The sequence below is a fragment of the Chlamydotis macqueenii genome, chromosome 1 (assembly GCF_036417535.1).
Source record: "Chlamydotis macqueenii isolate bChlMac1 chromosome 1, bChlMac1.mat, whole genome shotgun sequence".
Classification (NCBI taxonomy): Eukaryota; Metazoa; Chordata; class Aves; order Otidiformes; family Otididae; genus Chlamydotis; species Chlamydotis macqueenii.
Window position 1 is genome coordinate 1,935,422 of NC_141556.1, and position 16,951 is coordinate 1,952,372.

The following is a 16,951-nucleotide window of genomic DNA, read 5'->3' on the forward strand; positions in this document are numbered from 1 at the left end:
GCGCTGCGCCCAGCGTGATCCCGAACTCTTCTTCGCGTGTTTTGGGGTTGAGAAGGGGGAAAGGTGAGAGGTGCCCCGGGCGCAAGAAGTGCACCCTGCGTTTGGGAAGTGGAAATAGGCCGTGATGAGCGTCGTTTGGTGCGATAATTACCGCAGGGGCGGGAAAAGCAGCGGCTCTGTCACGGGGCGCCCGGGTCCTCCCGCGTGGGGACCGAGCGGGGCACCCGTGGGTGCTCAGCCCCGCACCTGGTGACACCCCGGGGGTGACGCCGCGGATGTGCACGTGCGCCCGTTGCACACGCGTGTGCCCCCCCCTTCCCCCTCCCCCGTCGCACGCGCTTGTGCCCTTTGCACGCCCACGCGTGCCGCCACGCGCCCGTGCGCGCCCACCCGTCGCCTGTGCCCGTTGCACAACCCTCGCGCGCGCCCATCGGGCACGCGCGCGCCCTTTGCACACGCAGCACGCGCACGCGCGTGCCCCCGCCCTTGCACACGCAGCGCGGCGCTGCACAAACCCCGAGGGGCGGGGGAGGGAGGGAGAAGGGAGGGCGACGCAGCCCCGCGCATGCGCGCCGCGCCCCCCACCACGGTGGCAGCGCCGTCGGCGAGGCGCAAGCTCCCGCCCACTAGTGACGGCTCCGCCAGCCAATGGCGGGCGGTGCCGGGCGGTGATTGGCAGGCGCGCGGGCGGGGCGGGGGTGGTGCGGCTCCGCCCCCTGCCGGCGCGGTCTGCTCACGGCGGCGGCTCCATTTTCTCCCGCTCCCGCGGCCCCGCAGCGCCCGGTTCGCTTCAGCCCCGGCCGGCGGAGAGACACCCGAGAGACGCCCTCCCCCGCGCCCCGTTCTTCCCTCCCCCCCGCGCCGCCATGAATGAGGAGTACGACGTGATCGTGCTGGGCACCGGCCTGACGGTGAGGAGGAGCCGCCCGCCTGGGCCTCGGGCCTGCAGCGGGCGGCCGCCGCCCTGACGGCTCCCCCCCCCCCCCCCCGCCTCCTCCCCCGCCTGCCTCTGGCTCCCTCCCCAGGGCCCACCCGGGTGCTGATCCCCGCTCCCCTCCGTGTCCTTTTTGCCCATCTCTCACCTGATTATCATCCCCCCCCCCCCACCTCAGCTTAGGATGCCTCGGGTCTGCGGACCCCCCCTCCCCCAGGTAGCCGGGTCCTGGTCCCCTCCCCTGGGTACCGGGGTCCCTTCCCGAATCTCTCACCTGATCGCCAGCCACCCCCCACACACCTCGCTCGGACCTTGTGGTCCTTTTCTGTCACCCCTCTATCGTAGCCCCCCAGCCCTGGCTTAAGCTGCCCCCCCCATATTACCTTGGTGTGTCTGGGTTGCTGTTCCCCGCCCCCCCCCCCCCCAAATATTACCGTAGGGTGCCTGGATTCTGGTCCCTGTCCTCCCTCCCTGAAACCTAGGTCCCTTCCCCCATCTCATTGAATTGTCATAGCACCCCCCTCCATCACTACCCCCCACCCAGTTTGAATCCCTCCTCACCCCCAGCTCGGCCACCTGGGTCCTTTTCCCCATATCCCTAACCAGACCCTCGGGCTGGCTTCTGGTTTTTATAGGATTTTAACTGACCCCCATGTTTGGATGCCCCCCCCCCACCTCTGCCGTGCTGCCTATGAGAGGGAGGCCCCAGGAAATGCAGTTGTTTAGCAGAGGGAGGGCGGAGGATGACGGACAATAAAATGCTAACGGGGATTTATTGCCTGGTTTTTTTTTTTTTTTAAATTATTTTTTTTTTTTTTTTTCCCTTCACCTCCAAACTCGAGGTGCAGGTCCATCGAGCCATGCCCTCCCCGGAGCTGAGCCTGGCTTAGGGTGGAGGCAGACCTGGTTATCCCCCCCCTCCTCTCCCCGCTCCGCCTTTGCAGCCTTCGGCTCTTCATCCAGCCCTGACTGCAGCAGGAGGGGGATGGGGAGGCGGGCGAGCCCTCCACGCCTGTCAAATTTGTCTGATTCCCTCCCTCCACCCCCCCATCCCCAAAAAATATCCTCTGCTGCGTTTTTGCTTCATCTCACTCATCCCTGAGGAAAGCTGACAGCTGATGGCACTTGGGGGTGCGGCGGAGGGAGGAGGGTGAGCCATGGTGGGGCTTTGTCCTATTGTGGAGGATGCAGCCCGCGCTGCAGGCTGCTGAGGGGAAAAAAAAAAAAAAATGGCAGTGCCGCTGCCCGTGAGGTTTGCTGGTGAGGATTTCTTCTGGTTCCTGCCTTCCTTCGAAGCGGGGAGATGCCTGGGGCCACCGCTAGCTTATCTGCTGCGTGTTTAGTAGGGGCTGAAGGGCGGATTGCAGGTTACAAATAAGAGGCATTGTGTGAAGAAGGGGGAAAGAAAATCCAATATGGTGGATAGGAGGTTTTCCTCGCTGTTAAATGGTCTTTCCTGCTTTTGTTCCCCCCCCCCCACCCCCCCGTTAATGGGGAGAGGTGGCTAGACAAAGAGATATCTTTGGGGTTGGCCGTGGGGGATTTCCCCCACTTCCCCTGATGATGGTAATTGTAAATAGAAATCTTTGCGCTTCCTACTGTGGCTTTGGCGCCGTGATTGCCGGGGGCTGTCACAGTGGCGGAGGCATCGTGTCCGCTGACACGGGACTGGGGCACGGCTGCTTAAGGCAGATGTGGTTTATCATCTTCCTGTTTCCAGTATGGGAATAATGGTAACGAAACCAGGATGTGGCGCAAAGAAAATGTGCAAAGTGTGGGAGCGTCTCCCCGGCTGCTGCCGTAGGGTAAGCCCAACTTTCCTGGTTGCTTTCATTCCTTTCTCTAAAGGCTCTTCCTTTGAGGTAGCAGGAATGACTTAGGAGGCAAAAGCTTCTTCCTTTTGATAGGGAAAGCTGCAGTCTCTCCCAAAACCGATCTCTGGCTCACCCAAGCAGAGAAATGGACTTTTGGAGGGGTGAAATCTAATGAGCTTCTAGAGAAGGGGCCTCCAATAGGTCTGAGCTCCATTAAAATGTTAATTTATGCTTTAGAGTGAGCTGTGGTATCAAGTTGGTAAGCAGGGTGCTTAATCTCAAACTGACAAATGCCAGTGTAAATTTGACAAAAGGCCTCTTGTGAAATCACTTTTTAAGACAAGAAAATGCTAATGATCAGCAGTTGAGTTAAAAGGAATAAATTACGGCCGTGTTTGAAGGTGTGCTGACCAAACTCCAGAGCCTGAGAGCGTGCAGGAGTGCTTATTTTGCTTCTGATGTGCAGGCTTTACCCCTGAAATACCAGTTAGAACAAGATGGACTTCATCTCCGCTTGAGCAGCTTGTGTGGAAAAGCAAGTGAATGGAAACCAGATGTCCTGGTGCAGGACGTTCCCAATCCTAAAATGCACGGTGTTGGCTCAACCATTTTGGGTGGCAAGTAGTGCCCGAGCGGAGTCTGGCTCAGCCTGGGCTGCAGAACTTCCTCCAGTCAGATGAGACATCAAACTGGAAGCTTGAAGGTTGCTCCTCCAACTGTGGTCTGGTACCAGTGCTGGTAGAGTCAGACTTCCTGAGGAAAAGGAACTGGAAGACGTGCCGTGTAAACACGTTCACTTGTTTCTTTCCTTTTCCAAAGAGCCTTGAGCTGTCATGAAACTTGTGATGATGTTTTCAACCACCCGTTCCTTAAAGCTGGCCCTTGCAGAAGTGGGCTGTGGTGTTGAAGTCCCATCAGGCTATTGATGTAGCTCAGAGTGTCTCCTCTCTGAAAAGCCTGACTTAGAATCACAGAATGGTTTGGGTTGGAAGGGACCTTCAAAGCCCACCCAGTCCAACCCCCCTGCCAGGAGCAGGGACATCTCCAACCACATCAGGTTGCTCAGAGCCCCGTCCAACCTGGCCTGGAATGTTTCCAGGGATGGGGCATCCACCGCCTCTCTGGGCAACCTGGGACAGTGCTCCACCACCCTCAGTGTAAAAAATTCTTTCCTTACATCCAATCTGACTTGTACCTGAAGTACTGATCTTGATGATACCTGAACAAAATGAGGTTAAATGGAGGTCCTGTTTGCTAGATACTCAGATGCCGCACCCCTCTGCCAGGCCACCTGTTGGGCTGTGCCCATCTTGTGTCTTATCCCATGAGAGTTACCGGTTGCCTTGTCCCAGCGTCCATCACTGGTACAGAGCCCATAAAATAGCTGTAATCCAGACCATCTGGGAGAGGCAGCGAGCGGCTGCTGATCTGGAGGGATTTTTTCATTCTCCTTCCAAAGTGAAAGTTCAGTTGTTGGTTTAAAGAGGAAAATATAAATTGTAAAAGAGCCACAAATGCATCTGTTGCAGCGGTCATTCTGGCTGGGTCTGCAGCGCCACCGCTACAAAAGTGCGTGAGCGCATACATAAATTCCACTTTTGAAGAATCTGAAAGCACAACGTGCATATTTCAGGTGCTAATCTCCTCTTCAACCAGTAACGAAGAGCTCAGGCAGCTTTAGGACTGGGATTAATGGCACTGCATATTTTCACTTTTTCCCTTATGTATGCAAACGGGAGACCCCATTGCAGTGCCGAGCTTGTAAAGATCTGTCTTGGCATTATGGAGAAAAATAATCTCAGGGCATCTTTAATCCTGAAATTACTGCTGATACGACAGCTTCACACTTACACGAGGTATAATTAATGCCGTAGCGCTCTGACGAGAGCGCTACGTTCCTCCTGATCCCTCCGCGCGTTGAGTGGTGGTGAAATGTCAGGCCGGGTGCGCTGACTACAGGGCAGGTATCTTGGAAAGCACTGGTGGTGGTGGTGGTGGTGGTGGTGGTGGGTCTGGCTGCCCTAGCACGTGAGCGGGTAGATCTTCCAGCTGCCGCATCCTGGAGGTGCTGGTGGGAATGGCTCCTCCAAGTTGCTCGAGACTTTAAGATCCTTGGCTTTGGTTTGCTAGGTGCGTCGTGCGCGGCATATTAGGCAGCATCTTTCTCCAGAGCTACCGCACAAATTCGGTTTTAATCTGGTGCGGTAATCGGCAGGCTGGAGAACACCTAGTGTTTTTATTTTCAAACTTGCCTTTTCACTTCACCTTAATTTACACCTCTCTGGTCTGGAAAAGGCTCGGTACTCGCTCACCGGGACGTTTGGGAGTGGGATGCTGTGCCCTCTGACAGGCGTTCGTTATCTGCTTTCTGTGCTCCAGACAACGTGGGTTATTTGGTGTGAACGTTGGGCGTAATTAACCCGTCTTGTTCAGCCCCAGTAGATGACCACCATGTTCCTGCTGAGTTTCACTGGTTGCAGGCAGCAGCGTGTTGAACTAAGCTTCTTACCTGCCAGCTGCCTCGCCGCGTTAAAGCTATATAAATCCATCGCAAAGATACAGATTCACTTTCTGCGGGAGCAGAGCAGCCAAACTCTTTGGTTCAAGATATATTTAATCGTAAAGCCGCAGGCCTCGTTGCTTAAAGAGCCTAAATAACATCAAAGTGACCGCGAGGACCGAGTGGGGTGTCATCACTTTGTATCATCCCCTGCTAGCTGAGGGGATTGCTCAGGTTTGCTTTTGCAGTTCGTATGGCTAAGCGGAGCTTCGAGTCTTGCTGGTTGGAGTCCGGCGTGGTAGACATAGCCGACCTATACTAGAGGCGGAACAGCCTGGGCGATGCTAACGAGCTGCGTGTAACTTCTTGCTCAGCACGACACGGCTCTGCCTTTCTACGCAAGAGCTCTTGTGGTGCCAGAGCCCGTTCTGAAAGGCGAAGGGATTTTGCTAAATGTTTTGTGCAGAATCCTCCCCTCAGCGCTGTTAGATGGACCGACGCTGGCTCGAGTTTCCATTGGTCTGTCTGAGCCTTCCTGAACTGCCGCCCTACTTGGAGAAAATCCATGTAAATCTACTGTGTCCCTTCATTCCTGAAGGCTTCTGTGTGCAGAAGGTCTTGTTGTGAGCAGCTCAGGCGAGCAAGGGAAGAGCTGATGGTCTTAAGCAAGCACAGAAACATCCGTACCTCAGAGGTACCCCTTACTCCTATTTTTTTCATGGATTTTTATCAAATGTGCTGCCTCTGTTTCCGATACACATTGTTGGTTCTGTGCTCTCTGGCCATTTGAAGCGGCCGAGCGGTGCTGCAGACGACATCGATCGCTACAAGACTTGCTCTGTCATTCATTCGGCAACACAACGGGAGCTCTCGGGAGCCCATCGTAACCTGAACTGGCTGAAGCGGTGGATTATAGCAGCGCAACGTGACTGTAATTTGCACGAAGGTTGTATCTGACCCCGGCTGGATACCTGGAGCTCTCCCTGCTGTGTTTTGGTGCCCTTTTTGCTGCTACCAGCTGCTCAGTTTTACCCTTTGGCGTGAGGTTGATATTTATAGTATGGCCAGAAAGCCACAGATTTCAACTCTTGACGCTTCCCCTTTTTTATTTGCAGTCTAAAGTGTCACCAGGCCTTCCCTTATCGGCACAGGCTGTTTGTTTGCCTTGTTCCCTGACCCAAACGACATAATGACGTATCAAGCGGTTCCTAGACGCAGCCTCGCGCGCCCGTGGATGGGTAGAGCCAGCGGCCGTCAAAAGGAATTGCTGAGCTGGGAGGATACATCTGTTGTGTCTCTCGTGTGTTTTATGGCCGTGCGATTGCCTCGTCGCCTGCAAAGGGAAGCGACGGTGAAAGGCCTGCGTGGGATTTCAGCGCTTCGGGGCTCTGCAGGAGCCTGGGTGATACAATGAACCTGTTAAATGAACCTTGGATAAAATAGTATCGTAACGCCTCCACCTCCGTGCCCATATTAATGGGTATGAAATGAGATGGAAAAGGTACTTAAGGCTTCTTATATTTTCTGCCAGTACCCAAATTCGCTCTAGGGGGATGCTAGCAACCTGTAGAGGGGATACACGCCGACTGGAAAATGATGGGTGAGCTGTTCTGAGAAGACAGCTTTGAAATTTCCTTAAATGGAGGAAGGAAATCAGCTGACATCTGGCCTGAAGAATGTAGCTTCTGCAGCTTTTACTGTAACCATCCCTCCAATCGATACTTATTTTGTTTTGAAATCCTGGTTGGCTTCCTGGTGGCTCAGCTCCAGCGTGGACGCTGGCAGTCCTGTACCACCATCTGGCAGAGCTGGTGAGCCAGGGTTTTGGAAGATGTTCCAGAGGGGATAAAACCGCAAGTTGGAGCAGAGAGTCAAACCAGAGCCCTCACGTAGAGCTCTGTGAAATTCAGTTTAACGGAGATCACGCTGACTAGTGGTGATGCGCTCGGTGTGATAGTCCCACGTTGCATGTGGTAAATCATTAACGGTTTGACTGCCACCATGAAAGCCACCTCTGCTTTCAGTTGTGCAGCTCCTTGGTGTTGTAGGGCTCGTGGCACTCTCCAGTAGTGTCTCAGCACAGGGTTTAGTGCGGCTGTGTCTGCTTGCTTCAGCCTGTGCAGAAAAAAATGGAGGGGTCTTGTAGGGCACAAGGGATCTGGAGTATATGGAAGATGGTATGACGCTGGACGGAGCAGCTGAGGGATCGTGGAGAGCTTTTGTGGGAAGTATTGCGGCTAATTCTCCTCACAATCCACGTGATGACCGTGAAGCCTTGAAATCACCCACAGCTTCAGGGATTAAACTCGGAGCGGCCCATTCTTGCCATGCAGCAGGCAGGCAGCTCTAGCTTTGCTCCTTGGGGCCTTGGCTGAATAACTGTGGCATCCTGGTGGGTAACAACTTGGTTGGCTGTGCCTTGCTCTCCCAGTGGAGAAGATTTCCCCGTTGCCACCTGGAAGCGTGAGAACAGCAAGTCCTCACGCCGGCGATCCCTCCCGACCATGCGCGCACCTACAGATACTGAGGCGCTTTAGAACAAAATACTCCTTCCTGCAAGGTCTTTGGCTGGTGAAGTTGAAGATTATTTTAAAAGCTTCCTTTACGCCAAGGATTTACTGGAGTTAGGAATTGCAAGTCATGTAAACGATATATAGTGGGAGCCTTTTTGTGTTTTAACTGTGGTTTGGCTGCGTGCGTTAACCGATACCCGTATTGGCCAGCGTTGCCGTAACGTGGTTTGAAATAAACCTTCTACACGCCACAGCATGGGGGGGAAGTGACACGTGAGGAGAGTCCTGAGCGCTCCGCCGGGCGAGATGCGTGTGGAGTAAAGACAAAGGCTCTCGCAGAGACGTGGATCTCTGCCAGGAGGGCCAAGCTGCTGTTTCTCTTGAATGAACGACTCCTCTGCTCCTGGGCAAGTAGATGTGCGGTGGTGGCATCTCTCAGCAGCTGGATATGAGGCTTTACAGGCTGAATGAAAGATAACATGAGATCTGTCCTTGATGGTGAACAAGAACACAACTGCAGGTGTAATTCTGCCTTTGGAGAGAGTTGAGGCAGAGCAGGAAAGATCAGTCTTCCGCAATAAGCTAGTCCTAAGCGTGCAGGTATTCAAGTTTTCACTTGTGAATGCCAGAGCTGGTGACCGGGTTAGTTGCAAAGTTGTGTTTTAATGGGGATTTAGCTGTGCAAGTCCTAAGCTGGTTCTGCAAGCTACGACTTGTGTCTGTCTGCAATTAGGCTCAGCCTCTTGGTGTTGTGTTCAGACTTAGCGGCTGATCTGCTGCTCAGAGTAATCTCGGTGTTTTTAATGCCAGTGGGTACATAGCAAGGATAGCAAAGTGTCTGCTGAGATGATAAAGCCCCCAAATGGCTTAATTTAGTCTTGATGCTACCTCTGTTGTCTAAGAGCAGCTGTTGACTCTCTTGTGTGTCCCAGCGTGGCAGACGTCAGAGATTAAGGTTTTGAGGAGACTACCTGGAGTCCCTTAAGGCAAGGTTTTATGCTCCTGGTGTCACCCATAAATGACAGTGCTGCCTCTCTGTGAACATCCTTAATTTGACAGCTGCTGGTTTAGGAGTATAGATGACTCTTAATCTGCCCCAAATGTGTGAACTTCCCAGAAATGTCCTCAGAGGAGCCCTGATAGGTGCTGGTTGTGGAGTGCAAGCCAACCAAACGTCTTGGTTGACGTGCCCAGAGCAGACAGCAAACCTAGTAAGGGGTTAATCTGTCTCAAATAGAAATCTTTCAGCATGCCTGTCTTAATTCTGGAGTGAGGCAACTGGTGTGTTTGTTTTCAAAGGACTGTGTAGGTACCTTCAAATCCAGGCAGGCAGTAGGCTGTCAGAACATGCTCGTTGAGAGCGCATCGTTACAAAAAATGGAAGGAGGCTGAAATGCAACTGACGTGTCCTTTGCATCCTTTCTCATTTCTTCTCTTTGTAGGAATGCATCCTCTCTGGGATCATGTCAGTGAATGGAAAGAAAGTCCTTCACATGGATCGTAACTCGTACTACGGAGGGGAAAGCGCATCCATCACACCCCTGGAGGACGTGAGTACGGAGGCTGACGCCCGCCTGTTGTGTCCTCCCCAGGCACATAAAGGGGGCTTTATTTCGAGCCATCCTAGGGGTGGATTTGAAGTAATTACCCTTAAGGATTTCCTTTGAGTAAGAATGTTTTATGGCATTTCCACACCAGATGATAGTGGGGGAGAAACCAGTGCGTGTGTTTATACTTAGTAGATAGCACTTGTTTTCTGTAGTTCCCAGCTGAGCTTCAAGCACGCAGCATTCGAACAGTAAAACTGTTGGCTTTTCAGAGATCTTAAAACTCCTCGGCTGCTGCGCTTGCTGGCGAACGCTGGCCTGACAAATGCTCTGTGCTCTCAGTGCCTTGAGGTTACGCTTGGTCCTTGGTCTGTGAGCTCTTCCAGCCAGATGGGTGCCATCTTCTTCGCTTTACAGCTTGCGCCCTGTGATCGTCAAGCCCCCAAAGCTGTTAGTGTGGCCGATTAATTAGATGTCAGGAAATCACTGCTCCCCTTGCTGCTTAACCGGGTTAAATATTTCTATTGGAGAGTCTGATTTAGGTATGTGGAGGAGCCTGCCCTCTCCTGAAGTAGATGTTTTGATCAGATTGCCAGTAAGAATTTACTGGATGCGCTTTGTGTATTGCCTCAAAAGTCAAATTTGAGCTGAAACGCCGGCCAAAAGCTTGCTGTGAGGAGCTTATGTTCAGCTGGGGAAATGTGGGAGTGGAAAGTGTGTACATGTGTGGGAGAAATTACACCCGTAGATATTTCCTCTGTTATAATAAGTTTTGTATTCTCTCCGAAGCTCTACAAAAGGTTTAATCTACCGGGAACTCCACCAGAATCTATGGGGCGAGGAAGAGACTGGAACGTGGACCTAATTCCAAAATTCCTTATGGCTAACGGTAAGCGACACTGAGCTCCCAAATCTGCCTCGTAAGCTTCGCCGACGTTAGCGTTCAGTGCTGTAATCGAATAAACAGCCCTTCAGCTAGCTCTTCGTGAACTTGTTGAAGCATTAAAGAGCTGTGGAAAGCTCACTCGAGCTGATCTGCGTGCCTTTATGCCAGAAGCACCACAGCTTCTGCTCCGTGACTCGTTTTGGCTGGGAACCTTTCAGACTCAGAAGGTGGCTCCAGTTTGGCACATCTGGAAGGTTTGAATGTCCGTTTTCCAACGTTCTCTCTGAAAGTGTTTGCATTTCTAGCCAGAACTAATGCCATGTATTTGTGCGTTGTTATTCTTCCAGGGCTTAGGAAGAAACGATTGATTCCATGGTGACTGTTAATCCCCTTTGTTCCCATTTTATGGCTTGCAGACTCTGTCATCCCTTATTGATGCTACAAATCCTCATTCTTTAATCTATGTGTTCCAGTACTGGGACAGCTCTGGGCCAAATCCCCTGTTGGTGAGGTGGTTATCCATGCAAACAAGTTCAGGGACAGCTCATTTTGCCAAATACCAACCACTCGCTCCTGGAATCTCTTGCCCTTGAAGCACGAGGGGATAGGTGTGTTGTGTAGTGCCAGTCTCGCTCAAGGTTAGCACTGTGGAAGACTATAGATTCCAGTTAAGGTCTGGTTACTCTAGTCTCGGCTTACTCTCAGCTTGCACAGGCCTTGTGGTGTGTTTCTACGGGACAGCATCCCTCTGGAGATGTGACGGTGGGTGGGGACAGGTCAGCGGGCATATGTTGGCACTAGCCAGGGGCTAATTTGTGGCAAGTAAACTGGACAATTAATATGCAGGCTGTGCTAGATCTGAACAGTGAGAATGAGGAGCTGCTGTGGTCAAAGACGTGACCTTGTTTGTCACGTTGAGTGTGAGTGAACTACAAGGAGCAATGAGCAGCAGCGTTCTGCAGCAAATAAACACGCTGCAGGATCGCTTTTACTGAGAGGACTGATGGAAGCTGGAGTAATGACAAGGAAGCTGTTAATTGCCTGTAAGAAAGCCTTAAAACTGCCTAATAATTGCACTAGTGAGTATCTGCCACACCCCGTCTGGTACACAAAGGTGTAAGAGCTGCGTGGGTTGAGCGTGGTGCTGCCGTTGAAGGGTTTGCTCTGTCGGAAGAACCGTCTGCTTTGCGAGAAGCGCTGTCCTCCTCTTGGCTACCGACCAGCTGGTTGACTCGTGCCCAACCTCCTTTCCAGGTCAGTTGGTAAAGATGCTGCTCTACACAGAAGTCACTCGCTACTTAGACTTCAAGGTGATCGAGGGGAGCTTCGTCTACAAGGGAGGAAAGATCTACAAAGTTCCTTCCACTGAGGCAGAAGCCTTGGCATCCAGTGAGTAGTTGCACCTTGCTTTGTTTCCTCCTGAGGCTGCCATCTCTAAACAAAGGCAAGACAGGTCTCTGCCACCCGCATCTCATGTAGGAGAGAAAACTTGACGCTCCTCACGTGGTGCTGCGTGTAGACTCCATCGCAGTAACAAGCTGTGCTTAGCGTAGGATTCTTACACATCTCATTTGACTTCAGACACCTCAAGGTGCCTTGGGCTTCCTGAGCCTTGAATTACTGTTTTCTTGGAGCTTCCAGAGAGAGCCGGTCAAGCTGCCTGTTCTGTGGCTCGTCTGGTGAGAATTTGGCAGTATTTTACTCCCTCGAGAGGTTTACATGTGGGGCTTATGCTCCTAGCTCTGCCATAAATATTTAATGTTGAATTCTCGTTGGATGGAATCGTGTGTGTGAAAAATGTTGTCGCATTCGTCAGCCGGGCAAATTGGAATGACTAATTCCGACATGTGGCACCTAGCTCAAATCTGAATTGTTGTCTAGTTAAATTTCACTCTTCAGATAAAACTACTGATCATTCATAGTGGTGCAGTGAAATACATTAGGAGCTGGCAGAGGGCAGTCCATTAGCTTCAGATGCGGGATGAATTTAGTAGCATCTCCGAAAATTCTTGTGATAAAGCGACTCCGGCAAATGAGGCTCCTGGTATGTAGCTTGCTGTATGTTGGAGCCGTTCTTCTGGCAGGTACTCTTGTTTGCTGTGGAGAAATCGGTCATTCCTTTGATTTGGCCACGTTGGTTAGCCCTCAAGGCCAAACTCCACGTTATTGAGTGATATTTGAAACACTTGGCAGTTCTTCCCCACTTCTGAGACTCTGTGGCAATGGGAAAAACTATTTAGTAGCTGTGTAAGTTCTGACAAAATACCTTGGTTTCAGGCTTAATGGGCTTGTTTGAGAAACGCCGCTTCAGGAAATTCCTAGTGTACGTTGCCAACTTTGATGAGAACGACCCCCGAACTTTCGAAGGCGTTGATCCCAAGAAGACCACCATGCGCGACGTGTATAAGAAGTTTGACCTGGGCCAAGATGTTATAGACTTCACGGGCCACGCCCTCGCGCTCTACAGGACTGACGAGTAAGTGTGGGTTCAGTTGTGTCCCCCCAAATCAGCTGGGGTGCTGGGGCTGAGGGTAGGATCTTCTAAAAGGGAATTTCCAGGGAAATACGTGGCAGGAGCAGCCGGCGGGTGGGGAAGGAAGCTTCACGAGTGGTAAATGTTTTGCTCTGAGAGTATTGTGCTGTGAGTCTTGGTTTGTGAAACGTTGCAAATCACGTGTCTGCTCTCTCCAGCTATCTAGATCAGCCGTGCCAAGAAACAATCAACAGGATTAAGCTCTACAGTGAGTCGCTGGCTAGATACGGCAAAAGCCCCTACCTTTATCCCCTCTATGGCCTCGGAGAGCTGCCCCAGGGATTTGCAAGGTGAGAATTTGGTTTTGGACTCCAGTATTTTCTCAGCTCTGGTGGGGGAATTGGCTGCGTGGAATCAGTGCGCGCGCGCACTTCCAGAACGTGACGCCGCATAAAAATACTGCGGTTGTTAACGGTTCTCTCATTGTCTTAATCGAGAAGCGATTCCTTCATGTGAGGTTGCTTCTTTCTGGGCTTATTTACCGCGATTCCTGTTGGCGGTGGTAGTTCTGGGTTTGCTCAGAGATGCTGTTTGCAGCACGTCATCTATCCAAGAAGCCAAATTTGCCTGCGTGGTGTAACCTGCAGGTCTTACGCTGCAGGGCTGTCTGGGTTGCACCAAGCAGATTCTTTCTAGCTGGATGTAATTGCGCCTGTAATTTGTTCCACGTACGAGCTGATGCCTTGCAGGAAGAACAGCAGGCAGCATCTGCTGCGTAGATGTTTAAGCAGTGTATTTTGAAGAGCTTGAAGTCTTAACGTGCGGTTTGTCCGAGTGGAGCGGAAACAAGGGGCTGGAAGGGCTGTTAAAAACCAAAAACGCACCTGTGGAACCTGCTGAAGTGGCTTTGCTTTTGCAGGCTAAGTGCTATTTACGGAGGCACCTACATGCTGAACAAGCCCATTGAAGAGATTGTGATAGAAAACGGCAAAGTGGTTGGTGTGAAGTCTGAAGGGGAGGTACGGTAGCTTCCAGTTCTTTCCTTCCTCCCCACCCTGCATCTCACCTCTCAAAATGAAGGCTGTCGGTCACAGATCTGAACGAATGCAGTAGAAAAACCCCGTTGCCAGAGCCCTGTGACCAAAACTGCTTCGCTGGCGCTGTTTTTCCCTGTGCCCCCTCGCTTAAGACGCGTTGATGTTTTCCTGGTGAGGAGTACGGTCCAGTCCTACTCCAGGGGTTGGAATGAAGTCCTCCTGGGGTGGCAAGGTTGTCTTCTCAATAAATCAGGCTGGCTAAACTGGAGAGGAGCTGCTTGCTTGTGTCGAACCAGCTCCGTCCTTGACATTAAGTATTAGCTGCTCGTAGACCTGACTTACAGCCTTTCTGCAGCTTCTTCTCCACCTGGCAATATAAAACCAGCGAGAGTGCTGCGAGTTGCTTGGAAGCTGTACATGTGCTCCCAGCTGGAGCGGGAGCTTTGCGGGACAGTTTAGCACTTGCTGGTAGAATAACGTGTCCCCCTGGATAGGGGATGACGTGTCCTGGCCAGCAGTGGAGGTGATAATCCATGCTAGAGACTGATGTGCTCAAGTGCAGGCTGCCCTGAGGCTTCAAATTGGGCAAATATTAAATTGTTACTGTAAAAATGAGTTCTAGTGTGAAACGGGCGATTCTTACCTGTTTGGTTCAGCCTTGACCGCAGAAAGTTATGGTCCCAGACTGGAAAGACTGGACTCTGCAGTGGTTAGAAATAACTACGTACCAAACAGCGAGGGGAAGGAAGACAGAGCGATCACACAGCTCCGTGCAGTCTCTTAAGAGTCACGTGCTGAGATTTGGATTGCCCAGGCTGAAGCGTGCTGCTGGCAGTGAAATAAGAACCTGATGCAGGAACAGCCGCTTCAAACCGCTCTCGGTTTTCCCCGAAAGCAGCTGGTTCCGCGCCTCTGCGTGGTGGTCACTCGAGGCCCGTCTGTCTCCGCAGGTTGCTCGCTGCAAACAGCTCATCTGCGACCCCAGCTACGTCTCGGACCGCGTAACAAAGGTGGGCCAAGTGATTCGGGTAATCTGCATCTTGAGCCACCCAATCAAGAATACAAACGATGCCAACTCGTGCCAGATCATCATTCCACAGAATCAGGTCAACCGAAAATCAGGTGAGCGCCACGACCTAGGGGAAGCGGGAGAGGGGCACAGGGGTGCTCTGGGAGGGGGGGCGAGGGCCCTGCTGGCTTTCAGGAGCTGTCACAGCCACAGGAAGGTGAATTTTGGAGAGCCCGCAGGGCTGCTCGTGTCCAAGCCTCTCGGCCAAGAGACTGAGAGCACGTAGGACTGCAGGGCAAGGGCGGAACTCGTTCAGATGCGGTCTCACGCTGTGATGTGCTTCCCCAGACATCTACGTCTGCATGATCTCCTCTGCACACAACGTGGCAGCGCAGGGGAAGTACATCGCCATCGCCAGCACTACTGTGGAAACTGCCGACCCAGAGAAGGAAATCAAGCCGGCCCTGGACCTCTTGGAACCCATTGAGCAGAAGTAAGCCCTTGAGGAGCCTCCTGTCCTCTTTCTCACCTTTCCTCTGCGCGCGCTCAGGCCTGGGGAGTGAAGGCAGAGGGGGTCTGGAGGCCGTTTGGCTGCGAAGAGGTGTTGAAACACCTGGGCTTACGCACTGGGCAGAGCAGTGCCCTTTAATTCAGCCGTTCTTGCTGCCATCCTGATGCTCAGCGATGCTCTAAAACCATTCTGAAGCTTTTTTTTTTTTTTTTTTTTTTTTTTCTCTCCCCTCCTTCCAGGTTTGTTAGCATCAGTGACCTGTTTGCACCAACTGATCTGGGAACCGAAAGCCAGGTTAGTCAGCGCCGAGCTCATGTTTGCGGGGGTGAGGAGAGGGGCTCGACGCTAAACTGCTGCTTCTCTTCCCAGATTTTCATTTCTCGCACCTACGACGCCACCACTCACTTTGAGACGACGTGCGATGACATCAAAGATATTTATAAGAGGATGATGGGATCAGAGTTTGACTTTGAAGAGATGAAACGCAAGAAGAACGATATCTACGGGGAGGAGGAGCAGCAGTAATGAGAATCTCTAATTAGGAGAAATTAAAATCGGCTAATATGAATATATAAGGAACTTAATGAACACTGTATGAAATTCAATATTGTAAGGCCTGCTTTTGTAATCCCATCTCTGAGAGATTGAAGAGTACTGCACTGGTAATGTTCCCCTTTTGGATATCATGTGTTAATTATTTCATTCTAGTAGGGCTGCTGTCCAGAATCTGGCAAATTACTGACTGATTTAACGACTAACCTCGTAAGCGAAAGGCAGACTGAACCTTTTTTTTTTTTTTTTTTTTTTTTTTTTCTTGCAGACGTAGACGTTGGTGCAGATTTGAAATAACTCATTGACAGCTGTGTCTTACCTTGTCTTTTTAATCCATTCGTAAACATCCTTCACAATTATGTGCTTCTGGTGAGCTAGTAGCTGTGACGGTTGTCACTCAAACCTGATATCAAGGAAAATAGAAAACTGAGCACTCCATTATTGTGGACAGCATCCCTAAAAGTCTCTTCCCATCGATCTAACTCTGTGGCAAGTTGTATTATGGACAAAGCCCACATCTATTGTAGCAGCAAATGTTGGCTTAGTTCTGGGCACAGAACTTAACCTCCACTTAAGCTTCTAAAACTGTTTACATCGGTTGGGACACAGCTGTGCCTAAGGCTCCTTTGTGTTTTAATCTTAATAAAATTGAGAGAACAAATTACAGAGCAGGCAAGATGTGGAAGTATTTTCTGTATGCTGGTGGCTTCTCGGATGGACCAAACGGCACTGCGGTATCGATATGACAGAGCCTGTGCTTCTCCTGTCTCCTGAAGGCTCCAAATGATTTCTGTACTGCGAAGTAAAGCCAAATTCTGGAAACCAGTCCTGTGCTCTGGTCTGATTCACTTCAGTTGTACGAGCAGCAGCTCCTGAGATCCCTTGGATCTCTGCCTGCCAGGGTTGAAACGTGAGCGGCGCAGAGCATTTCCTACCAGAAACCAGGCTCGGGCTTCCTCGGCTGGGCTTCCCAGCCCCAGCTGCTCTCCGGGCTGCTTTTGGCCGGGGAGAAGATGCAGCAGCACACGGCCTGGCGCTGTGGCTCGAGCGGTGGGGAGGCACAAGCCTGCTCCGTCCCTGCAGCCACCCCCTAGCGCCTACATCCCAAAATAGCGCTTGCTTGCAGCAGTGGTAAATAATTCCGTCTCTCTGCAGGGCACGGAGTGCTCTCTGAG

At 51.7% G+C, this 16,951-nt stretch overlaps 1 protein-coding gene across 1 annotated transcript; it reads left to right on the forward strand.

Annotated features, from left to right (window-relative positions):
• The first annotated feature begins 728 nt into the window (after positions 1-728).
• GDI2 (GDP dissociation inhibitor 2) lies at positions 729-16,601 on the forward strand. The gene is made up of 11 exons (XM_086744427.1): positions 729-911; positions 9,204-9,311; positions 10,098-10,197; positions 11,449-11,583; positions 12,472-12,670; positions 12,886-13,017; positions 13,587-13,686; positions 14,655-14,826; positions 15,062-15,206; positions 15,464-15,518; positions 15,594-16,601. The coding sequence occupies exons 1-11, from the start codon at positions 867-869 to the stop codon at positions 15,747-15,749; spliced, it is 1,347 nt and encodes a 448-aa protein (XP_086600553.1). The 5' UTR covers positions 729-866; the 3' UTR covers positions 15,750-16,601.
• The last annotated feature ends 350 nt before the right edge of the window (positions 16,602-16,951 follow it).